The sequence below is a fragment of the Entelurus aequoreus genome, linkage group LG22, assembly GCF_033978785.1.
Source record: "Entelurus aequoreus isolate RoL-2023_Sb linkage group LG22, RoL_Eaeq_v1.1, whole genome shotgun sequence".
Taxonomy (NCBI): Eukaryota; Metazoa; Chordata; class Actinopteri; order Syngnathiformes; family Syngnathidae; genus Entelurus; species Entelurus aequoreus.
Window position 1 is genome coordinate 23,236,841 of NC_084752.1, and position 26,852 is coordinate 23,263,692.

Here is a 26,852-nt window from a genome sequence, read left to right on the forward strand (position 1 = left end):
TCCGGGTACTCCGGCTTCCTCCCACCTCCAAAGACATGCACCTGGGGATAGGTTGATTGGCAACACTAAATTGGCCCTAGTGTGTGAATGTGAGTGTGAATGTTGTCTGTCTATCTGTGTTGGCCCTGCGATGAGGTGGCGACTTGTCCAGGGTGTACACCGCCTTCCGCCCGATTGTAGCTGAGATAGGCTCCAGCGACCCCCTGCGACCCCAAAAGGGACAAGCGGTAGAAAATGGATGGGTGGTAGTGTTGTGCCGATACCAATATTTTGGTACCGGTACCAAAATTATTTCGATACTTTTCTAAATAAAGGGGACCACAACAAATTGCATTATTGGCTTTATTTTAACAAAAAAATCCTACGGTACATTAAACATATGTTTCTTATGGGGACGGCGTGGCGCAGTTGGGAGAGTGGCCGTGCCAGCAACTTGAGGGTTCCTGGTTCAATCCCCACCTTCTACCAACCTCGTCACGTCCGTTGTGTCCTTGAGCAAGATACTTCACCCTTGCTCCTGATGGGTCGTGGTTAGCGCCTTGCATGGCAGCTCCCGCCATCAGTGTGTGATTGTGTGTGTGAATGGGTGAATGAGGAAATAGTGACAAAGCGCTTTGAGTACCTTGAAGGTAGAAAAGCGCTATACAAGTATAACCCATCTACCATTTACATTTATTGTAAGTTTGTCCTTAAATAAAATAGTGAACATACAAGACAACTTGTCTTTTATTAGTAAGTAAACAAACAAAGACTCCTAATTAGTCTGCTGACATATGCAGTAACATATTGTGTCATTTCCCATTCTATTATTTTGTCAACATTATTAAGGACAAGTGGTAGAAAATGGATTATTAATCTATGTGTTCATTTACTGTTATTATCTGCTTACTTTCTCTTTTAACATGTTCTATCTACACTTCTGTTAAAATGTAATAATCATTTATTCTTCTGTTGTTTGATACATTAGTTTTGGATGATACAAATTTGGCTATCAATTTGATACCAAGTAGTTACAGGATCATACATTGGTAATATTCAAAGTCCTCATGTGTCCAGGGACATATTTCCTGAGTTTATAAACATAATATAAATTAAAAAAAAAAAAACGAAAGATGTTGTGATGCCAAAAAATATAGATGTAATCATAGTAGTATCGACTAGATACGCTCCTGTACTTGGTATCATTACAGTGGATGTTAGGTGTAGATCCACCAATGCCGTTTGTCTACATTTTGACGCCGGTGAGCTACGGTGTGTAGTGAAGCATGTTTAGCTATTCCTCGTCCTGCAGGGATGATACTTGTAAGAAACTTACTTTATTTGTCGCCATGGAGGCGAGGATTAGTGATTTAGAAGTAGCTAAAACACTGCAGAATTCGCCATGTCTTAAAGCACCTCTTCCGGTGGGCGTTTCAGTGTTATAACTTCACCTTTATCGTTAGTTTTTAAGCCAAAATGCGTCCGTTCTGCCTTTTCTGTCTACACACTGTGTCTGCTTGTAAGTACTCTGTGATTGTGCGCTACCGAACATGCTCGTCTGCTCGTAAACCAGCAATGACGCGACGTGACGACGACGGGGGCGCGGGGGGGTGGGAGACCGGTATTTTTCAGAGGCAGTATAGTACCGAATAGGATTCATTAATATCGCGGTACTATACTAATACCGGTGTACCGTACAACCCTACTACATGGTTGAAAGTGGAATTGGAAGAAAGCTTTTGTCATCTTTAGTAAGCATGAGATGGCCCACACACATAAGGACAGTGTTGTTTCATGGAAAAGCTAGGAAGCAACTTGCAAACAGAGATACGTTGCACAGATGATAGCAGTGTAAACCAACTTGCACAGCACTACAGAGTTGACCTGAAAACAGAGGAGGTTCTGGTGGAAAGAAAAGGCCTCACCTGGTCAGTAGGAATGGGTGATATGGACTATTACAATAACTTGCCTTTTATGTCGAAAACGATAAAAGTAAAGATGAAAAAAGGTCCACCTTTTTGAGTATGAGTCTGTCAGTGCATCCAGTCTTCTGAACCCCCAAAACACTTCTCTAAAATAACACTAAGGCTATTAAAATACATCAATTAAGTTTAAGTAGCACACCTGTACTGCAAAGCTGTAGTAGTGTGATTCGCTTATCATGTTATCAAGTATTTTTTCTGTCAGCAATATTTTAGACATTATTATTATGACTTTTATATTACAAATCAATCAGAGTGTTATGATGCGACTTCAGTGTGAACTCTTAACGCGCTCCGCTTGCATAATGGCGAATAATGATGATGCTTGTTATAAGCGGCATCATTGGTCACCGAAATAGACGATTACAAAATAAATGAGTTGACAAATTAGCAGAAACAGGCGAAAATAATGTTGTCAGACCTCACGTCAATCAATGTTTCACCACTGATCGCCAACACGCAATTGTCCACAAAACTGCGGGAGTTATCTTCTTTCATAATCTTCTCCGCGGTTCAGAATAGGTTGACTGTGATTGCACAGAATCATTGTCATTGCCACAAGTGCGCCAGTACTGAAACGACTAGAATTGAAGCATGTCTACTTCCGAGTTTATTTCCGGAAACACTGCAGGACGTGCGATGTCATGATGCCATGTCTGTAATTGGGTCAGTTTGCATTCACATTGGAGTCTCGACAGATTTTTTTGTAATGTGAATGGCTACAGACAAAGATCGTATTTGACAAAAAAAAGTCTGAATTGGACATCCTACCCTGCAGTGTTGTGAACGCACTGAACGTAATGCAGGCGTTACTGATGGTAGATTTATATTGACTTTTTCCTGCAATTTTTTGTAATAAATAAATAAATAACTCCAAATTATTTAGGGGGGCTTATGAATATTTTAGTGGGGCTTCAGCCTCCCTAAAATAGGCCTAACCTAACGACGCCAATGCTTCATCATATTTGATTGTCATGAAATTTCAACTTACTTATGGGGGGGTATTACTAACTACAATTATTACTAACTTTAATAAAATGTTGTCTAATATCAATAGTGCATGTAGCGGTTTGCGATTGTGCCACAAAAATACAACTATTATGTTACTCACGGACCACTTAAAAGGGCAGGGGTGTCCAAAGACCAGGGATCGTTTTTGGAACATTTCTGTAATAAATTTAAAACATTGGGAAAAATGGAGCAAACAGGGCACAATTTATAGTGAAAAATATTGTTTCAAATACAGTGGTATCCTATTTTTTGTATTCCCCACTTTGTAGAATTTTAAATTTACCATCTTGGTTATTGTACAGTCAAGTATTGCACAAAACAAACGAGTCTATTTGCCCGCATATTTTTCTGTGGAATCAAGCAATCCAACAAAGCATCTCACGCATCGGTGACTCAATGTCTGTGTTTTTTTTGTTTTTTTTATTGGCACGACTGCCGGCATTTTGATAAAGAAGGTGAGAAACACTATTGAATTCAAGAAATAAATTTTGTTTGTGCAGCTCTCCACTCCACATTCTTCTTCTATTTTTCTGCATGTAAAACTATAATTATTTTCTAGAAATTACGTTTTGTGTTATTCTTTTTTGCATGTTTGGGGTTTATGGAATGGATTAATTGGGTTTGCATGTATTCTTATTGGAAAAATCTCTTTGGTTTCGGTACGATTTGGTATTCAGTAGACCTTTTCAGACGTTTTACTAACAGAAACCGAGGTACCGCTATAACTAAGAATAACTTTATAAAATCTTTTTTTTTTTTTTTAGACAAAGTACAAATTATATCCAAAAATATCAAAGTGGCTCTCCACATCTTTTGATCAGTGGATACATTTTGGACACCCAGGACAAAAGTAACGATTGTCTGTTTGCTTGAGGGGGAATCTTTAGATGCCACACAATTTGATCCGGTTTTTGGGACGACGATTTGATTCAGAATTGATTCTCAATTCAACGCAAGTCTTGTAATTTATTATTTGGTGTATAAATTATAGTACATCATTTTCAAAATGCGTTACAGGTTTTAAATGCTTTTCTTGGCTGCTGACGTACGACTCGTGTTGGCCTAAAAAACGTCTTTCTAAAAAAAAATTGTTAAATTTTATTTCCAAAAATCACAGAATGTAAATCAGTATAATTAAAACAAATGGAGCAAACCCAACTCCAACCCAATCCCAGCTTTACAGAACTTAGAAATGTACAAAGAAATTGAGAAAACATATAAATACAATACTAAAAAAAGAAGAAAAGAAGAAATTAATAAAATCAACAGTATCAATAATAACACTACCAATAATAGTTGTTTGTTTTTAATTCAAAAATGTAGTTTTGAAAATTGCAAAAAATATACATACTGACATATAAATATATATATTTTAAACAATTTCTATGTGAATCGTTTTTTTAGCACTCCTACTGTTTACTAATCAACAAACTGCAGTGGGTCTTGCTGTACCCCTAAGGTACATTACCACCTAATAGTTAAGTGGGTACAGGTGATATTTATAACCTCAGAAATAGTGTACTGTAACAAACCAAACTGTGCAGCTTTGTGGAAACACATCTTAAGTTCATGGTTTAGGTAATGAGTTTTTAGTAGTGTGATCAAAAACATTTTTATTTAGGTACATTTGTCCAAGTATTATCTGTTGTGGATTGTTTGGTTCCTCCTTTTAATCCTCTCAAATCCTTCACTCTCGTTCTGTTCCAATCCTTTTTCAGATTGAACATCTCCACATTAAGTGGGGACGGTTCACCCGGCGCTGATGTTCCTCCGCGACCTCACGATCTTCTGGTGCCAGAGGCAGTCCTTGCCTTCTTTCTGCTTCTTCTCCTGGTCTGGTTTCTCAACCGCGAGTTTGAGGTCAGCTACCGTCTACATTACCATGGCAACGTGGAGGCTGACAAGCACCGCTCCAACATCCAGACGATGCGGGACCAAGCGGAGTGGTTACTGGGCAACATAATCCCCATCCATGTTGCTGACCAACTCAAGGTTTTTGTCACTATTGAATCACAAATGTTACCTGAGCTGACTTTTTATAGTTCTTCTTTAGAATAACTACATCTCATTTAAAGAAGCATATCTTCAATATTTTTAATGTGATATATTATGTTGTATAATACAGTATGTGATATTGAAGACATGAATTTTTAAGACTATTCTGGTTTTTGCCCGGTAAAAATTTCTCCAAAAACAGGTCTTCCATCTATAGGAATGGCTACCTAATCTAGGTGCCGTGATGGCATCACTGCATACGTAAACAGTAGTTAACAGGAGGGTTTGGGATTTTACAACAACTCAGGATTCGACTCAGATTCTTAGGGAGACTATTCGATTCAAATCGATCCTCGCAGTATATGATTTGGTATAAAACAAAAGCTCCTCTTGGCTGCTGACGTAATGCGCAGTGAGGAAGCCCAGAGATGGCCTATCATTTTCATTTATTTTTTTAGTTGTTTGTTGAAAATTATGAATCGCTATAGAATCGAATAAGTAAGATTTGTGATTCAGATGTGAATCGATCCCTTTTTTTTGTAGCACTCCTGGTAAACAGACCTTAAAAAGAAATAGGTATCAGTAGGGATCGTTCACATTCTACTCACATAATAAACAAAAACAAAACAATTCTATTTTAATTTTTGTGGAATTTTGTGACATTCAAGTTTAACAGACTAAGTTAAACACGGAACATTACAACACATGCAAGTCGTTTTTGGAACATTCTGTGATTTACTCGTTTTGCTGCTTTAATTAAAAGTGGCTGTAGAATTTAAAAAAAACGTCAACCATTTGTTGTAGATTTAATTTCTAATTTTTTAATGTAAAAAGTATATATTTTGTAAAATGCAAATTATACACACCTCTACTCATAAAGCAATGTTCTATGTCATTACGGAATTACAGGTGGTCCTTGGTTTACGCTGTTCCGTGTTAAAACGTTACGTGGTTGTGAATGCACTCCATAAATTTATTAAAGACTTATTTTTGGTCCGTACACGCCAGACTGGCTTGAGAATTAGCTATTGCATGCGTAACCCGCGGAGAACACAGTGTCAGTGTGTGTGCAGCGGTCGTATACTCACTCTCTCGGCTGCATTGGGTTTTTCCTACTGCTCGAACCCAGGTCGCCGACATGAGAGACGAGCGTGCTGACTACCAAACTAAAAGCCCAGGCTATCAATTTGATAGCCAGCACTACTCTTGAAGTTGTCTGGTAGGGAAGTTTACCAATGTAAACAGGGCCAAGCCATACTCAATATTGGCTGCAGCGGCTCATTTTGTAACGTGTACTTGAACATTGTAAGACGAGGCGGTCAATCAACAATTAATGTATTGCAAATGTCAAACAGGCTACTTTTGGCTGCAATCAAACCAAAACAACATTAGCAAATACAACTTTTCCCTGTGCTCATCAGTTAGGACTCACTTTACGTTCATGGAAGGCGAAAACGACAAATTTAACACTAACCAGTCCCTCCAGGAATTTGCAATGTTGCGATTGCACCAATTCAATCAAATTCAACCAATCACTGCAAATTATTTTTTAAGCGCAACGACAATAAAGTTACATTCCATTCAATTCCATTATGTGCGGCCTCTCCACTGAGTCCAAAGTATGCAACTTTCCCGTACATTGTGGCAAATCGGCCTCATTTAGAGCAATTTAATTTGTCTTTGAGCAAACGCTCATGTCAACTGTCTAATCAAAACGTATGTTAGTTTCTTGTGTAGATGAAGTAGAAACAGCAACGTGTAACAATATTTCAATGCTTGATTGATCAAACGGTTCAAATGTGATTCTCCGCCGTAGCTCAGACATAATGTACTTTCAACGGCGCTAAGCCTTCTGTGTAATATTGTATATAAACATTTACTTCCCAGTTTATATGTATTTGTACATTTATTTCACCTTAGTTTGTCCAGGGTAAACAATTAAGAACATATTTATTTGCAATGCTGGTCTAGCAAAGCGGCAACATTTACATGTCAGATATGATAATATCTGGTCGTCACTCATTCATATATCAGTTGACAAATGCTCTTGATGTCAATCAATCAATCAATTCCTTTTATTGTCATTGTCATAATAACACTTAAGTCATTCATGTCAACGAGATTTTGTTTGGGCTTCGTCTAGCGGCGTAGAAACTGCATTGAAATGCAGGTTGACAATAGTTTAAATTTCAGCATTGTCAAGAAGATTGCGAATAGAGTGGCGTGGGGGTGGGAAGAGTCAGATGTCTGATGGGTGTTACATTGATGTTGCAGCAATGAAATGTCCAGAGCACAATTATTGAGGTGGTGAAGAGTGAGGTAATAAGATGGTCGGGGGCAGTAAAGGGGCAGGCTGTTCATTTAGCAGTCTCACAGCCTGGGGATACAGACTGTGAGACATTCTGGTGGTCCTGGCGCGAATCGATCTATACCTCCTTCCAGAGGGTAGCAGGTTGAAGAGGCCATGTGCTGGGTGGTATCTGTCCTTCAGGATGTTGCGTACTCTCTTTAGGCAGCTAGTTGTGTACATGGCACTCATCTCTGGGAGTATTGTCCTTGTAATTTTCCCCGCCGCTTTAACCACTCGCTGGAGGGCCTGTTGGTTCGCTTTAGTGCAGCTAGCAAACCACACTAAAAAGCCGTAAGTTAGGACACTGCTGATGGCACAATTGTAAAAGTTTACCATTCATTTCTGCGGAATGATAACGAGGTTGTTATTAAGTAAAAGTAGAGGGTGATTTTTCTGCCCTTTTCTGCGGAAGTCTACAATTAGTTCTTTGGTTTTGTTAGTGTTAAGAACCAAGTTGTTGTTAGCACACCATGTGCGGGGATAAATGTGTTGGAACATAAATGAATGTTTAAATTGGGCAAACACTCAAATGTAAAACATACACGGAGAATGCCTGTAACTTGTGGATGTCAGAGACAATTAGGAAACCTTTAGTGGTGTTGCTTTCTGTAATTATAATCAATTATTCCTACTATCAGTTATAATTGATTTAAACAGTAGAGTAATTTGACAATTAGCCCCAGGGTATGTGCTATTACTGCATTGTAGTGTCGACTTTTAAGTCTGTGTGGTAGTAAAGGAGTAAACACATCAATACAGTATTTGTTTTCCAACTGTTGTAGAAATTCTGCGCTTTTTGAGGTTCAAGTTACAAGGAACACTTAAAACATTGATAACAACTTCATAAAATCACAACTTGAATCAATGTTATCAAAACATTGCAACTTTTGCCGCAACTTTCTAAAAAAGAAAGAAAAAAGGCTGCAAAATCCTGGAGGGACTGATTAACACTGTTCTGTAGCTGCCAGTTGCTACAATAAGACACAGGGATTAAAAAAAAATTTAATTATAGTATTCTTGTGTGTTATTGCTGCATTATATGTCATGTAAGATTCAAGTCTTGTCAATTCGCCATGTGTCCAAAACGCACAGAGCATCGAAATTGTGTTTTCCACTCTCTGTGTTGTAATCACTATATAGTATATAAAAACAGTAAAAATATATAGTATAACTAGTATACAAACAATTTTGAACTGTATATTGTAAAAAAGGTGATTAAGCATTAGGAATTGAACAATATGAAAATGTCATTTCAAGGTCATCATGACCTGAGGGTTGCTGGTTACTGGGGTTCAATCCCCACCTTCTACCATCCTAGTCACATCCGTTGTGTCCTTGGGCAAGACACTTCACCCTTGCTCCTGATGGCTGCTGGTAGTGCCTTGCATGGCAGCTCCCGCCATCAGTGTGTGAATGTGTGTGTGAATGGGTGAATGTGGAAATACTGTCAAAGCGCTTTGAGTACCGTGAAGGTAGAAAAGCGCTATACAAGTATAACCCATTTATCATTTATTATAAAATTATCACATTTATCATTAATATCTTGGTATTGTTGAAAGTGTTAAAAAAGTACTAATACACACAGTACCATTTTTGAAAACTATTTTATAACTGAATTAAATTGACACATTGTTAGAAAATGCACTATTTTGCTTGGTTTGTCTTTCTTATGCTTCACTGATAGTGTTTTAGTCTTAGTATTTTATCTGTTTTAACGGCTACGCTTTTATTGTTTTAAATATTGGTTTGTACTTTAGAACTTTAAGATGTATTTAAATAAAAGTGTGTAACAAATTAAGTATTTTATTATTATCTTATTTCGGCAATGTAGAAAAAAACAGCTTTGTCTGGTATTCTTCTTAGTATAGAACAATGACTCTGTTCGAAGAAAACACAGCTCTTAGGTTTAATGTGCACAATGGAATATCTTAGTTGGTTAGTAATGTATTTACATAACTTTGGATTGAGCTATATTGTTTATTAATGGAGAAATCATTAGTGTCTTGTTTTCATGTTAGCATTTAAGCTTGCGAGCTGGCGCCAGTCAGTCCATGAGTTTATCAAAGTGCAGTTATCAATCACGGTTTTTGAAAATGTTTATTTAAAACGGTTGGGAGTTTTACTGTGATTATCATTTATACCGTTTAACGTTGCATACATGTAAGACAACTGCAAACGCTTCTTATGTGCAAAATTGGGATTTATGTGTTCTGTGTACAATGTGAGTGGCTTATGTATTAATTTAGGTATGCTTGAAGTATCATATATAAAACTTGCTTCAAACTTGGTGTCATACATGTTTGTTTTGATTGTTCCCAGGTGACACAGAGCTACTCCAAAAACCACGACAGCGTGGGCGTGATCTTCGCCAGTATTGTAAACTTCAGTGAGTTCTATGAAGAGAGCTACGAGGGAGGCAAAGAATGCTACCGGGTCCTCAATGAGCTCATCGGTGACTTCGATGAGCTCCTACGAAAACCCGAATTCAAAAGCGTGGAAAAAATCAAGACAATCGGCGCCACCTACATGGCGGCATCTGGGCTGAACGTTCGGCAGTTGGCGGAGAACGAAGAGGACTCTCCGCATGCTCACCTGAGGGCGCTGTTCAACTTCGCCCTGGAGATGATGGGCGTGCTGGACGACTTCAACAAGAACATGCTGGGCTTTGGTTTCAAGCTCCGCATCGGATTCAACCACGGGCCGCTGACGGCCGGGGTGATTGGCACCACTAAGCTGCTCTACGACATCTGGGGGGACACGGTCAACATTGCCAGCCGCATGGACTCCACGGGCGTGGAGTGTCGGGTGCAGGTGAGCGAAGAAAGCCACGCTGTGCTCAGCGCCATGGGCTTGAAGTTTGATTATAGAGGTACTGTGAATGTGAAGGGCAAAGGCCAAATGAGGACCTTTCTGTATCCTAAAAATGGGGAATGTATGTGCCAAGATCAAACGGAGGGGAACGCCAGAGTCGGAACACCTTCATCTCCATCCACAGTCCCTCCTCATCTACAGAGTGCAGTGAGGCCCAAGATAGTCGCAGCTCCATCCACAGAGGCCAGGAAAGAAGGATATAGGGACGCTGGGCAGTACTCCACCAAAGACTATCACTTCCCTTCCACCTCCTCGGATATTGTGTCACTACCCAGAGGTGCACAGTCCCCTGCACTTGAAGAGAACAATATGGAGGAGGAGGCTGATGAGCTGACGACATTCAATGAGGAATTCTATGCCCGTCTCTGATCAAACCTGACCTCTGTACCCCCTCCTGCTTACCTGAGCTGCTAACACTCCAGAGCAGGATGTCGCCTCCTCTTGGCAAGTTTTGACGAGGAATATGGTTGAGGTCGAAGAGGAAAAAAAAACCTCAACGCTACTGGCGTGGTTTATTGGAATGAAGTGTTGCAATGGGCGGAGCCTGTGTTGAACACAGGAGTAAAGAAGGAAGCAAGGGGGAAGGTGTTCATGTTTTGTATTATTCACTTTGTTATTAAGTGCCTTCAGGACTAGAACAGAACAAATATGAATACCGAACAAAGTTTGAGCAATCTTTGTGTGGCTTTTTGTATCCCCGTAATACGTAGACTGCTGAATTCTCTGTGGTTTCTTACGCTTTTACTTTCAATGTGAGGATTTATTTGTATTCCCCTGCCCCCCCAAAAAAGTCGTTATTGTTGTGCCATATCATTCTAACTTGATCTTACTTTAAGAGAAAATCATTTTAGATCAATCAAGTGCCAGCGCAGCGTTATAGGCTGAATTATGGAAAGAATGAGGGAATCACATGAAGCAGTGTTAACTTTCTCTATGTATATGAGGGCTTTATACAGTATTCACAATATAAGAGAATGTGCTTCAAAGCAGGCTGCATAGATTTCATTTTGTTGTAAATGCACATTTAAAGCACAGGTCTTGCACAATGTTTTTATTTCTCAACCACTTGTATTTAGAGGTGAGATAGCATTGACATATATTTCCTGTCACAGTACATATAAAAGCACAAAATTAAATATTGTAAAAAATTGGGGGAAAAAAGGGAGATTGTCACCAAAAAAAACAGAAGGCACTTTAACTAGACTTGATACTGTGACCCAAGTTCTTCGTGACGGGCATGAAACTCTTCTAGACCTGAAAGGTGGCTGTAGAATTAAAAAAACCTTCAGTTTAAAGGTCACTGCTTTTTGCAGCGTCAGTGAGTCTATACAGATGAAACTCACAAAATTTGAATATAGTGCCAAAGTCCATTAATTTCTGCAATTCAACTTCAAATGTAAAACTAATGTGTGATATAAACTCATTACAGTAGGAAGGGGATTCATATGGTCCCATTCGTCACGGTTGACCTGACACATGAAACGTGACGAATGGAGACGGCCACTATCCACTTTAGCAAACAGATGGCAGTAGAGTGTTGAATATTTTAAATGTATTTTCTGGCAATTCCAACTTTGAACAGAGCATCAGTTGCTATGTAGAGTGACGCTTTCCATAATTTTCAGTAGACTGTATTTCAAAATGATTAGCTCCCCAGCTTCTTTTTAAGTGAGATCCCCCCCCAGGAATGGGGCCAGGTGAATCCCTTCCTTACTGTATATGCAAATTGAGATATGTCGAGCTTTTATTTATTATAATTTTGATGATCATGGCTTTTTTGCGTGGGTTCCCTCCGGGTACTCTGACTTCCTCCCACCTCCAAAAACATGCACCTGGGGATAAGTTGATTGGCAACACTAAATTGGCCCTAGTGTGTGAATGTGAGTGTGAATGTTGTCTGTCTATCTGTGTTGGCCCTGTGATGAGGTGGCGACTTGTCCAGGGTTTACCCTGCCTTCCGTGTGCAGCTGAGATAGGCTCAAAATGGATGAATGGCTTTTTTTTTTTAAACCCCAAAATTTCTGGGATTTTTAAATCAAGTTTTTCATAGGCTGTAAGCCATAATCAATCACCACAATATATATATATATATATATATATATATATATATATATATATATATATATATATATATATATATATATATATATATATATATATATATATATATATATATATAAAAAGTCTTGAAATATCTTGATTTGCATGTTATGAGCCTACGTCATAATGTTAGTTTCACCTTGTAAATCTAATTGCTGGAATAAACAAACATTTGCACGATATTCTCATTTGAGTTTCACCTGTACAAAGAAAATCATCTCCACAAACCAAGGCAAAATGTGTGGTATTGAACAGGTTTTGTGTGGAGAGGAATATCACATCAAGTGGGACAATCACGGCGGTTCACATGGAGCATCGAAGCACAGACCTTCCATTTGTTGCCTTAGATACACACAAAAACTCATTGGTCAGTCTCAGTTATATTTATTCCATATTTCAGTATGTTTTACTGTCATCAGTCTAATTGATTTGTTGTTCAAAGTGTGGGACACAGCCTCTTTATTGAGGGTGGGGGGGCTCCACTGTATAAATACTTCATATTGTGCCACTTTAATTGTGTGATCTTTAGGTGCAGTGCAACCTAAACCAGCTGATTGTGTTGTGGTGCCGAAAGGTATAAGTGCATTTGTGGGTAGTTTTTGCTTTTAGCGTGTCAATAGATGGCGGTACAGTGGTACCTCGGTTTTCAGGGCAGTGATTCCTTCCAAAAGGTTAGACGAAGACCGAATCGGACTAAAACCCAAGCAATTTTTCCCATAAGAAAAAATGTAAATCCAAAAATCCTCACTATTGGAGGTTCCTTAAGCCAGTGTTTTTCAACCTTTTTTGAGCCAAGGCGCATTTTTTTCATTAAAAAAATCCAAAGGCACACCACCAGCAGAAATCATTAAGAAATGAAACTCAGTAGACAATAAAACGTTGTCGTAGCTATTGTTGGATATGACTTTAAACCATAACCAAGCATGCATCGATATAGCTCTTGTCTCAAAGTAGGTGCACTGTCACCACCTGTGACATCACGCCATGACTTATTTGGAGGTTTTTTTTTGTTTTCCTGTGTGTAGTGTTTTAGTTCTCGTCTTGCGCTCCTATTTTGGTGGCTTTTCCTGCTTTTTTGGTATTTTCCTGTCTTTGAGCGCTATTCCCCATACCTGCTTTGTTTTAGTAATCAAAACTATTTCAGTTGTTTTCATCCTTCTTTGTGTGGACATTGTTGATTGTCATGTCATGTACGGATGTACTTTGTGGACGCCTTCTCTGCTCCCCACGCTGTAAGTCTTTGCTGTCGTCCAGCATTCTGTTTTTGTTTACTTTGCCGCCAGTTCAGTTTTAGTTTCGTTCTACATAGCCCTCCCCTTTTCTTAGGGGCACTCACCTTTTGTTCGTTTTTGGTTTAAGCATTAGAAACCTTTTTACCTGCACGCTGCCTCTTGCTGTCGTCTTCATATTATGATCACGACGAACCGACATCTACACAGCATTTAGCTACCTGCTGCCACCTACTGATATGGAAGAGTATTACATGGTTACTCTGCCGAGCTCGAGACAGCACCGACACTCAACAACACATAATTTGCAGACTATAATTACTGGTTTGCAAAATATATTTTTAACCCAAATAGGTGAAATTACATGATCTCCCACGGCACACCAGACTGCATCTCACAGTGGTTGAAAAACACTGCATTAAGCACTCGATTCCGAGGAATCATTTAATGCAAACAAACATTGCCTGCAATGTCGGGCAATGCGAAAACAAAGTGTAGGTCCCGAAAACTGAGGTACCATTGTATGTTAAATGCATTTGTGCTTTTCACGCAAATACATCTACATTTCTTTTGATAAATGACCGACATTGATATAATTTTTTTTGTGGCATTAGCTGCATACCATTTAATGTATTTACATGTTGCTTTAAATGCACTTGATTCTAAGTAAAAATGAGTTTTCCTTGAAGTCAGTAATGCAGATATCAGTAGGAGACAAAAAGAAATCAATCTACTACAGGTGTTGGAGTGATTGCGGTGCATCTAGTGGCTTAAAGGGTTAGATGTGTGCATACGGTTAAATGCTTTACACAACATGTGTGGGAGCAAGTGACAGCAAAACATTATTAGAAGTCTTTGCCCTTGTGTTGTTCAAACACGTCTGCCAGTACAATGCCTGTACGATATCTCTGCAGTATAAAAAAGGCAAAATTAGTCACACAAAGTGCTTTATGGATTCAAAGATAAGTTGTATCTACTTTGATTTATTACTGTCACTTTTATGTGTCAGTTCATTTAGCATTTTTGCAGAATATAACTCAATATCTGTTTTCATATCTTGGCCAAATCTGAAGTACCATATTACATCCATTTTATTGGCGCCGAATGACTCCTGTTTTGTCATTTTCACACAATATTGATGTTGTTGATAGAAAACCTGGTTTAAATGCATACAGTATATGACCTAATTAAATATTCAAACATTATTGTTAGAAAGTTGATTGGCAACACTAAATTGGCCCTAGTATGTGAATGTTGTCTGTCTATCTGTGTTGGCCCTGTGATGAGGTGGCAACTTGTCCAGGGTGTACCCCGCCTTCCGCCCGAATGCAGCTGAGATAGGCTCCAGCACCCCCCACGACCCCAAAAGGATCAAGCAATAGAAAATGGATGGATGTTAGAAACACTACATGGTTTATATTTGATTTTGCGCCATACTGTTTATTTGGCTCTTTTCAACACACGTTAAATAAGAATGTATTGGATTCGTCCTGTCCCACAGGTGTATTGATTATTAATGCATGCATCACAAGATGTACAGTATTTGACTTTTGCAGAGAAAGCGAAGTAATCCTTCAGTTGTGCGCCATCTTGTCATGTTTGGTTGGGTCAAGAAGAATAAAGAAGCATAGAGTAAATTACTTTTTACCAGCACTTGCAACACAATCCCATTCTGTTGAACACACCTGGATATAAATCAGACTGTAAAATGTATTTTTTTATTACACTGGGTCAAAAAAAAAAGAGAGATTCCTATTCCTTTTGTGTCTGTTTAATGCTCATAAGATGTATTATGTATGTTTTGTGCACATTAGCCATTATCATATATCAACACAAGTTCATAATCTGTACACATTTGCACAAAAAAACTCAAATGTTTGTACATATGCAGTTAATGACACATAATTATGTTTTTATACATGTGCATGGTGTCCGATTTTATTGTCAGAAAACTATGAAAACGAGACACTTATTCTCACAGCTGATTCAATGTGTGCCTATTTGCGTTTTGAGTGTTATGATTTTTGTTACTCTTTATTTTTCAGTATGATTGAAATAAACCAAGCAGAAAAAAAATAGCTGTGTACACTATAACTATGCTTTCTATTTGTTCTATATTTTGATTATTATTATTTTTTTAAATACTCTCATGGTCTCCAAAATTGATTCTTTCTTTCTTTAGTTTATGTCGAACATGAACACACTTAACAGCATAATACATCACACAATTTCATATCATTTCACTTTACGTCATGTCCGAAAAGGAGTAGGAAGAAACAAAGCGTATTTGATCCTACCACTTTCCCACTTCCGAGCGTTTATTTACTGACTTCTTTTTGTAGCACAATGACAACTGTGAATGATTAATACAGCAGTTTTGTACTAGATAATTAAGTCAGTCATGATAAACATATTAAGATTAAGAATATCCCATTTTCAATAAGGTTGAAAGTGTTTCTCCAAATTCTTCTTTGTACTTTGTAAGCACTATTCATTTGAACAACCTTTTAAACTGGATCATATCTGTACATTGTTTAACTTCTTTACTTAATCCATTCCATATTTTAATTCCACATACTGATATGCTGAAGGTTCTAAGTGTTGTACGTGCATACAAATTTTGAATTAGATTTCTCTCTCAAGGTTATATTCTTCCTCTTTAGTAGAGAAGAATTATAATTTTTTTTAGGATGATTTGTCAACGTGTGAATGTAAAATGTAAGAAATAATATAACCAAAAACAAATGTACAAGTAATAAATTGCCGTTTTATATTTAGTCCTACTTATGTTCTACATATGGTGAATGTTCATATTCAACTTGGAGAAAGCAAACCTTCAAGTTTGAGTAAACAATGGTTTTTCAGTTTGAGCACATAAATAGATAAGGCCCCTAAATTTGATATTCGCAGGTGAATTGGATCACTTCCTGTAGGAAGGAGGCCCTAATTGGGACTTCGGAATGCAAAAGTGATAGCCCTATCCTTGAGAGGAGACAACCTGTCTAGCTCAACGCCAACATTTAAGTTATGACTTAAAGCAGTTGTTTTCCAGACACTTACACACGAATATCTCCTTTTATGGTCAGGTGGTGCTGTCCTGACTTAGCACACACACCCAGACGGACAAAGAATGGTAAATGGGTTATACTTGTATAGCGCTTTTCTACCTTCAAGGTACTCAAAGCGCTTTGACACTATTTCCACATTCACACACTGATGGCGGGAGCTTCCATGCAAGGCCCTAACCACGACCCATCAGGAGCAAGGGTGAAGTGTCTTGCTCAAGGACACAACGGACGTGACGAGGTTGGTAGAAGGTGGGGATCGAACCAGGAACCCTCAAGGTTGCTGGCACGGCCACCCTCCCAACCGCGCCACGCCGTAAGAAGGAATATATAAACTGATGGTTTAGCTTCTCCAGCTAGGAATCCTCCATTTTTTGGGCTAAGATTCCTCCAGGTACCACAGTCCTGTTTAAAATGAGGCTCTTGCTTGTAATAAAGCAGCTTTTTGGGTCTACGACAGGGGTGTCCAAACTTTGCCCGCTGAGGGCCGCACACTGAAATATCAAAGCAAGCGGGGGCCATTTTGATATTTTTTATTTTAAAAACCAATACAATATATGTATAAAAAATATACATTTAGGCCTCCACTCAGGCTTGATCCTGGGGACCCCAAAGGGTTTAGGTAAAAAAAATATTTAAAATGTGTCATTATTTAGTATTATTATTATTATCCAAGGTTTAAATCTCCAGATCAACATTAGGTCTATCTGTCAATATAATTTTTTTTTTTTTTAAAGATTTACGCTGTATGCTCTTTTTGTCAAAGAAAACCCTGTTTTTTTTATGGAAAAAACACAAAATATGCAATATTTTCCCCCAATAACATTTTAAAGTGGAATATTTGAGATTATATAATAATTGGCGCTCATAGCATAACTCATAACAACATTGATTCATTATTATTTTTTGAGCAATGACACTCAAAAAAAAAAAAAGTCCCACTAATATTATTGGGGATCCAAAAGGGTCCTGCTCAGTAAAGTATTAAAAAATAAAGGTACTTTTTTAAAAACTTTTAACACAATAGTCTCAAGATCAACTTCAGATCCATCCGTCAATTATAACTTTTATTGTTGTTAATGTTTTTTGTTTGTTTGTTTTAGGCCCTTGTTAAAAAAAAAAAACAGCTTAGTTTTTTATATGGCAAACACAAAATATGCAACGTTTTCCCCCAAAAAATGTCTCAAAGTGTAATATTTAATGACGTAATTGGAGCCTTGAATAGGTCAATAATTCATAATGACATTGATTTTGATTCATTATTATTTTTTAAAGAAAGAAACATTTTAATGTTACATTTCACCTGTTTGCTCTTTTATTCCACTTTTTATGTTAATTTTTTTTAATCGTACTTTTAGAATGTGCCACGGGGCCGTTAAAATATTACCTGCGGGCCGCAAATGGCCCCCGGGCCGCACTTTGGACACCCCTGGTCTACGACATCTCTTTTGATCCAGCCGCACTGCCGTGTCACCCTTCTGTCCGGACAAGGATGACAACGCCAGAAATACACTTTTATTTATAATTGGATATAAAAAAAAAAAAAAAAAAAAGATTGCAAATACACGACGTGTAATCATTTGCAATGTGGTCCTGCAGCGCCCCCACTGGCGAAGGCGAGTAGTGCCTGACGTAGGGCGTGATTGTGCGGCCCCTCCCCCCCTCCCCCCGCCGATCTGGGAAAGAAAAAAGAAAAAAAACTTTTTTTTTGTATCGAAGGAATCAACGGCCGCCATCTTGTTGTGGCTCGGAATTGGGATTTCGGCCCCAAATTGGCTTTTACGTTGAAATTAACCATCCTTGCTGCTTTATGACAGCGTCCCGCCCCCCGAAAACGCAACCTTATCATCACCTCGGCGGCATTTTGTGCGGAAAAACGGGAGTCGGCTCGGTGGTCGGTATATCCGATCCCCCCCCTTCAGAGTGCGGCGGCAGTATTGTTTACGCTTCGCAGGTTGGGATCGTGACTTGTGAAGGGAAGTGCAAAACAACTTGTTTTTTTTATGCCATCTGGACCCTCTCGCATTTTTATTTTTATTTTTTGCATGAAAAAATATGACGTCACGCAAAATGAGTACTTTGAACATCTAGAATTTACGACCTTTTCATCGGAATGCGGCACTATACCTGACCTCATTGGATTGACGCCTGGGGGAGTTGGAGCCGTGCATGGGGGAGCTTTTCATTTTCTTGATTTAATGCTAATAATGTGGGTGCTGGGTGTTGGGTTATCATGGGTTGAATGGCGGTGGCGAAGCGGGGCGCTGTTGCATCTCTTTTGAAGACACGCACCACGGAGGAGCTAAAGCGCTAGCTGTTAATTTAGCTTATAGCAGGCGTTTTAAGCTAGCTATTTGTCAGTTAGCAGACGTTAGCAGGCGTGCTAATGTGCTAGCCCGACTATAATCCAACTATAATCTCGGTTATCGTCTAAACTGAGCAGTTGGAGAACCATGGCTGAGAACCTGCTGGACGTCGGACCTCCGAGCTCTAAGCGGCCCAAACTGAATTCACCTGCCCTGTCAGCGTCCGATGGACCAGGTAAAGGGCCCCCACCCCCTTTTTTTTAAACGTCCATGTCTGTTTAAATATGTGCAATAACTGTCTTTTGATCATTTATGTTGACATGCATGCGGTTTGGGCTCCCATGTTGACAGGCCGTCGATGTGTATTGGAATGTTTGGGAGTAACGTCCGTGACTGGCGTTTACAGCATTGTCGTAATTCCGTCGGCGCCTGTTATAATTGCAGCGACTGTCGCCGATGTACAGTCGCGGTCAAAAGTTTACATACACTTGTAAAGAACATCATGCCGTGGCTGTCTTGAGTTTCCAATCATTTCTACAACTCTTGTTTTTTTGTGATAGAGAGATTGGAGCACATGCCTGTTTTGTCACAAAAAAACATTCAGGACATGTCCCTTGGCAAGTTTCACTGCAATAAGGCGCTTTTGGTAGCCATCCACAAGCTTCTGGTTGAATTTTTGAGCACTCCTCTTGACAAAATTGGTGCGGTTCAGCTAAGTGTTGGTTTTCTGACATGGACTTGTTTCTTCAGCATTGTCCACACGTTTAAGTCAGGACTTTGGGAAGGCCATTCTAAAACCTTCATTGTAGCCTGATTTAGCCATTCCCTTACCACTTTTGACGTGTGTTTGGGGTCATTGTCCTGTTGGAACACCCACCTGCGCACAAGACCCAACCTCTAGGTTGTCCTGAAGAATTTGGAGGTAATCCTCCTTTTTCATTGTCCCAATTTACTCTCTGTAAAGCACCAGTTCCATTGGCAGCAAAACAGGCCCAAAGCATAATACTACCACCACCATGCTGACGGTAGGGATGGTGTTCCTGGGATTAAAGGCCTCACCTTTTCTCCTCCAAACATATTGCTGGGTATTGTGGCCAAACAGCTCCATTTTTGGGGCACATGCTTGTTTTGTCACAAAAAAACATTTGTGAAGTTTGGTTCTTTTATGAATTTATTATGGGTCTACTGAAATTGTGAGCAAATCTGCTGGGTCAAAAGTATACATACAGCAATGTTAATATTTGGTTACATGTCCCTTGGCAAGTTTCACTGCAATAAGGTGCTTTTGGCAAGCTTCTGGTTGAATTTTTGAGCACTCCTCTTGACAAAATTGGTGCGGTTCAGCTAAGTGTTGGTTTTCTGACATGGATTTGTTTCTTCAGCATTGTCCACACATTTAAGTCAGGACTTTGGGAAGGCCATTCTAAAACCTTCATTCTAACCTGATTTAGCCATTCCTCTACCACTTTGACGTGTGTTTGGGGTAGGTTGTCCAATATCGGCCTGCCGATATTATCGGCCGATAAATGCTTTAAAATGTAATATCGGAATTTATCTGTATCGGTTTCATAATTATGGTATCGGTTTCTAAAAGTAAAATGTATGACGTTTTAAAACGCAGCTGTGTACACGGACATAGGGAGAGGTACAGAGTGCCAATAAACCTTAAAGGCATTTCCTTTTCGTGCGTGCCGTCCGAGTCACATAATATCTAACGGCTTTTCTCATCACGAATGAATGCAAGGCATACTTGGTCAACAGCCATACAGGTCACACTGAGGGTGGCCATATAAACAAGTTTAACACTGTTACAAATATGCGCCACACTGTGAACCCACACCAAACAAAAATTACAAACACATTTCGGGAGAACATCCGTACCGTAACACAACATAAACTCAACAGAACAAATACCCAGAATCCCTTGCAGTACTAACTCTTCCGGTACGCTACGATATAAACCCCCCCGCTACCCGCAACCCCGCCCACCTCAACCTCCTCATAGTCTCTCTCAGGGAGGGCATGTCCCAAATTCCAAGCTGCTGTTTGGATAGATAGATAGATAGTACTTTATTGATTCCTTCAGGAGAGTTCCCTCTGGAAAATTAAAATTCCAGCAGCAGTATACAGAATTGAGATCGAATTTAAAAAGTGAAAAGTAAATAATGGGGGTATAAATGGCAACAGAATAGAAAAATATTACAATAAGAATAAAAAAAAAAATGCACTTTGTGACTTCAATAATAAACATGGCAGCACCATGTTGGCATTTTTTTCCATAACTTGAGTTGATTTATTTTGGAAAACCTTCTTACATTGTTTAATGCATCCAGCGGGGCATCACAACAAAATTAGGCATAATAATGCAGTGTTTTCCACGCATTCATTTATTTGTGGCGGCCCGCCATGAAAGAATTACGTCCGTCACAAATTAAAAAAAAAACCAAACATTTTTTTTTTTTTTTTTTGTCCTTTCCAGCTTCTTAGGCAAATCATATAGTTGATGTAGATGCCCATATAGGCTGTTCAGATTTACTTTACAAAAGAGAAGTGTAGGATACTTCTCTTGTTGCCTTATTTGTATTTGACCACTACTGTTTTCTGTTTATTTGTTACTGACTGTGGCAGGACACCTCTGCCTCTGTTTCACTTTATGTTGCTGGTAAATAATATGGTTGCAGTAGTAGGCTAAAGTTAAATTATTTAGTATGCACTAATTAAAGGGGCAGAGCTTTAAGAGACATTTTAGCTTTTATATTTTAAAAGATATATTTTTTGTAAGAACCACAATTAATAAATATATTTCAGTGAATAACTTATTGTTCAAATCTGTATATAAATATGTACATAAAGTGGTGTAATTATATTGTAAAATGGATGGATGGATGGATGGATGGACGTTTAAAACAAAACTGTTATTATTAATTAGTAAGTATACATTTTTTGAGCCTTTTTAGAGAAAATCATATCATTGTAGTAAATTATGCAAATTGTTCGATGATGTCATGGTGACCACGCCCATAGCCACGCCCATATCCACGCCCCCACCGCCACAGGTATCTTGGCAGTTTATGGGAAACACTGTAATGTGTTAATACCACAACCGTATATATATCGATATCGGTTGATATCGGTATCGGTAATTAAGAGTTGGACAATATCGGATATCGGTAAAAAAGCCATTATCGGACATCTCTAGTTTGGGGTCATTGTCCTGTTGGAACACCCAACTGCGCCCAAGACCCAACCTCTAGGTTGTCCTGAAGAATTTGGAGGTAATCCTCCTTTTTCATTGTCCCAATTTACTCTGTAAAGCACAAGTTCCATTGGCAGCAAAACAGGCCCAGAGCATAATACTACCACCACCATGCTGACGGTAGGGATTGGTGTTCCTGGGATTAAAGGCCTCACCTTTTCTCCTCCAAACATATTGCTGGGTATTGTGGCCAAACAGCTCAATTTTGGAGCACATGCTTGTTTTGTCACAAAAAAACATTCATGAAGTTTGGTTCTTTTAAGAATTCATTATGGGTCTACTGACAATGTGAGCAAATGTGCTGGGTCAAAAGTATACATACAGCAATGTTAATATTTGGTTACATGTCCCTTGGCAAGTTTCACTGCAATAATGTGGTTCTGGCAAGCTTCAGGTTGAATTTTTGACCACTCCTCTTGACAAAATTGGTGCGGTTCAGCTAAGTAATGGTTTTCTGACACAGACTTGTTTCTTCAGCATTGTCCAAACGTTTAAGTCAGGACTTTGTGAAGGCCATTCTAAAACCTTAATTCTAGCCTGATTTAGCCATTCCTTTACCACTTTTGACGTGTGTTTGGGGTCATTGTCCTGTTGGAACACCCAACTGCGCCCAAGACCCAACCTCTAGGTTGTCCTGAAGAATTTGGAGGTAATCCTCCTTTTTCATTGTAAAGCACAAGTTCCATTGGCATCAAAACAGGCCCAGAGCATAATACTACCACCACCATGCTGACGGTAGGAATGGTGTTCCTGGGATTAAAGGCCTCACCTTTTCTCCTCCAAACATATTGCTGGGTATTGTGGCCAAACAGCTCAATTTTTGGGGCACATGCTTGTTTTGTTACAAAAAACATTCATGAAGTTTGGTTCTTTTATGAATTCATTATGGGTCTACTGAAAATGTGAGCAAATGTGCTGGGTCAAAAGTATACATACAGCAATGTTAATAATTGGTTACATATCCCTTGGCAAGTTTCACAGCAATAAGGCACTTTTGGTTGCCATCCACAAGCTTCTGACACGCTACAGGTTGAATTTTTGACCACTCCTCTTGACAAAATTGGTGCTGTTCAGCTAAGTGTTGGTTTTCTGACATGGACTTGTTTCTTCATCCTTGTCCACACGTTTAAGTCAGGACTTTGGGAAGGCCATTCTAAAACCTTGATTCTAGCCTGATTTAGCCATTCCTTTACTACTTTTGACGTTTGTTTGGGGGTCATTGTCCTGTTGGAACACCCAATTGCGCCCAAGATCCAACCTCCGGGCTGATGATTTTAGCTTGTCCTGAAGAATTTGGAGGCAATCCTCCTTTTTCATTGTCCCAATTACTCTCTGTAAAGCACCAGTTCCATTGGCAGCAAAACAGGCCCAGAGCATAATACTACCACCACCACTGTGCTTGACGGTAGGAATGGTGTTCCTGGGATTAAATCAGAATCAGAAATACTTTATTAATCACTGATGGGAAATTCTCAGTCCTCACCTTTTGTCTTCCAAACATATTGCTGGGTATGACATTGATTCTGCTATTGCAACTGTTTTGTTGAATCTATCGAATACTAATTCTTTAAAAGGTGAACAGAGAACGGTTTTGAAGGGCATTTATTAACTTTTCGCTCTGTCGTTATCCAATATGTCGGCTGTTCTGTTTTGGATTTCCCAGCGTCGCTCTCATCAGCGTCACGGGTTGATTTCGATGTGAGTGGTTGAAGAGCTGAGATAGGCTCCAGCACCCCCCGCGACCCCAAAAGGGATAAGCGGTAGAAAATGGATGGATGGATGGTTGAAGTAGCACGTCATTCAAGATAACGGACAAGTGGTTTATCCAATCACATACAATTATTTTTTTTACAAGGCCTCGCCTTCTGAAATACATCTCCTATTGAGAAGTCCCAGATCCTTGTGTGGAGCTCAGCGAAAGGATCTGGTGAGAGTCAGGTTAACCAAAAGCACCTTATTGCAGTGAAACTTGCCAAGGGACATGTAACCAAATATTAATATTGCTGTATGTATACCTTTGACCCAGCAGATTTGGTCACATTTTCAGTAGACCCATAATAAATTCATAAAAGAACCAAACTTCATGAATGTTTTTTGTGACCAACAAGTATGTGCTCCAATCACTCTATCACAAAAAAATAAGAGTTGTAAAAATAATTGGAAACTCAAGACAGCCATGACATTATGTTCTTTACAAGTGTATGCAAACTTTTGACCACGACTGTTTAATCAGTTGGAGTTTACACAATCTACTGCAGTGGTTCTCAATTTTTTTTTTTTTAACAAGTACCACCTAAGAAAAAACTCTGCTTTCCGAGTACCACCATAAGGACCAACGTTTTAATACAATAGCGCAATAGGCCTAAGTATTCATTAACAAACAGGCACCAACTTCTAAACACAGCAATAATATAAAATCTAGGCCCTGGGCGATATGGCTGAAATCTTTTTCACGATAAATCACAATTTTTTATATTGATCGATATTGATAATTATAATTTTTATGACCTATGGAAAATATGGACCAGGACAAAAGTACATTAAATGTTAACATTTTTATATCAAATGTAACCTTTCTCTGACTATAATCCCCTTAGATATCAAGGCAGAAAAGAAAATGTCAACACAATCAGTGAAAACACAACAAAATTCTAAAACCACAAACCAAATAGTGCAAATTGTATAAATGTAAACAGAGAAACCTTAGAATTTTTTGTTGTTGTTGCAGGTTTACTGTGTAACAGGTAATTTGGTCTGTTAGTCGTTAGGTATGGAAATGAATTTGTTATGCAGTAATTATTGCTTAAATATTTTTGGACCAAATTATTATTTCAAAGTAGCACATTTGTTGTATGTTATTTATTTTATTCATACAGTCTTGCACTTTAGTTCCTACCTGTTGTTTCCGTACATCCGAATGTTGAAAAGAAAAGATGTGCGCGGCGAAGGACTACGGTTTGAAAAGATTGAAAAAAACTGCTATACTGTCGAGGTGACTTCCTATTTTATCGACAATTTCTTTGCTCTCTGCAGCACTCATTTTTAGTTTCTCTTTTCACTACATACAAAGAATTGACAGCAAGATGGCGTAACCAAACTTGCTAGCTGATACTGTTACACGGTTGGGTGTTTAGCGTCTCCCTCCCATTGCTCACTGATCACTTCCTGTTTTGCTAGGTGACCAGACCGTGAGCGCCTTTTGTCCATGCAACAAAATATAGAACGTTTTATCAAACACATTTTTTTATTGATATTCATTTACATGTCTATTGCGATATTTACTGATATCGTTTTATTGGGCCAGCCATGAAATAAATGCTGCACGATCACAAAAAAAAATGGGAGTCAAGACCTGTACAGGCCAATTGGAAAACAATATTATTTACCAACCTAGGATGTGATGGACGTTTGGTATATTGAAAAGTGTAGAAAAGACAGACACACTTGGTGCATCACACTGATGATGTAGAGTTGTAAACAGACACTAATCATGGAAATCTATTCAGGGTTTCCCCTAATTTACAGTAACTGAATATGGTGCACCGCCATGGCAAAGGCCTTTTTACGTGAGTACAAATTCAAGTAGTATAATGTATTGCTTGGATTCAAAATGATGTCACGTCCGGCTCATTGAATACGTGTTTTTTTAAAAGAAAAATGTCCTATGTTAGCATTGTTTTCGGCTGTATTAACCTTTTAAATCACGAAAAGGATAAACGTTTCTACAGAGTTTCTCGAGAGGTAATCAAGAATTGCGGAAGAGTGCAAGATTTTATGAAAAAAGACGCCAAAAGTACCACACACTCCAGTAAAAGGGCGCAGAGCCAAAGAATTCACAAGTTTTTGCAGTAACCACACCGTTAAAGGTTTGTTTGATATACTTTTAACGTTTAGTGTTTCTTATTTAAATATTATTTTTATATTATTTGTATTCCCTAAGACACACATCTGGGGATAGGTTGATTGGTAACACTAAATTGGCCCTAGTGGAGGAGTTCAAGTACCTCGGAGTCTTGTTCACGAGTGAGGGAAGAGTGGATCGTGAGATCGACAGGCGGATCGGTGCGGCATCTTCAGTAATGCGGACGCTGTATCGATTCGTTGTGGTGAAGAAGGAGCTGAGCCGGAAGGCAACGCTTTCAATTTACCGGTCGATCTACGTTCCCATCCTCACCAATGGTCATGAGCTTTGGGTCATGACCGAAAGGACAAGGTCACGGGTACAAGCGGCTGAAATGAATTTCCTCCGCCGGGTGGCGGGGCTCTCCCGTAGAGATAGGGTGAGAAGCTCTGTCATCCGGGAGGAGCTCAAAGTAAAGCCGCTGCTCCTCCACATCGAGAGGAGCCAGATGAGGTGGTTCGGGCATCTGGTCAAGATGCCACCCGAACGCCTCCCTAGGGAGGTGTTTAGGGCAAGTCCGACCGGTAGGAGGCCACGGGGAAGACCCAGGACACGTTGGGAAGACTGTCTCCCGGCTGGCCTGGGAAAGCCTCAGGATCCCCCGGGAGGAGCTGGATGAAGTGGCTGGGGAGAGGGAAGTCTGGGCTTCCCTGCTTAGGCTGCTGCCCCCGCGACCCGACCTCGGATAAGCGAATGAAGACGGATGGATGGATGGATGAATGAATGTGATTGTAAAAGGTTGTCTGTCTATCTGTGTTGGCCCTGCGATGAGGTGGCGACTTGTCCAGGGTGTACCCCGCCTTCTGC

At 39.3% G+C, this 26,852-nt stretch overlaps 2 protein-coding genes across 6 annotated transcripts in view; both read left to right on the forward strand.

Moving 5' to 3' along the window:
- adcy9 (adenylate cyclase 9) overlaps window positions 1-10,864 on the forward strand; it is an 81,968-nt gene extending 71,104 nt beyond the window's left edge. Inside the window, exons 10-11 of the mRNA XM_062033026.1 lie at window positions 4,691-4,964; window positions 9,637-10,864. Of these exons, the coding sequence (XP_061889010.1) occupies window positions 4,691-4,964; window positions 9,637-10,557 (1,195 nt within the window). The 3' untranslated portion in view covers window positions 10,558-10,864. The remainder of the gene's footprint in view (window positions 1-4,690; window positions 4,965-9,636) is intronic.
- Window positions 10,865-18,279: 7,415 nt separating this feature from the next.
- crebbpa (CREB binding protein a) overlaps window positions 18,280-26,852 on the forward strand; it is an 86,770-nt gene continuing 78,197 nt past the window's right edge. For 4 of the 5 annotated variants that reach the window (XM_062032791.1, XM_062032793.1, XM_062032794.1 and 1 more), the window contains exon 1: window positions 18,280-19,123. In XM_062032791.1, the coding sequence (XP_061888775.1) occupies window positions 19,036-19,123 (88 nt within the window). In that variant the 5' untranslated portion in view covers window positions 18,280-19,035. The remainder of the gene's footprint in view (window positions 19,124-26,852) is intronic. The other variant, XM_062032795.1, reaches the window with a different exon arrangement.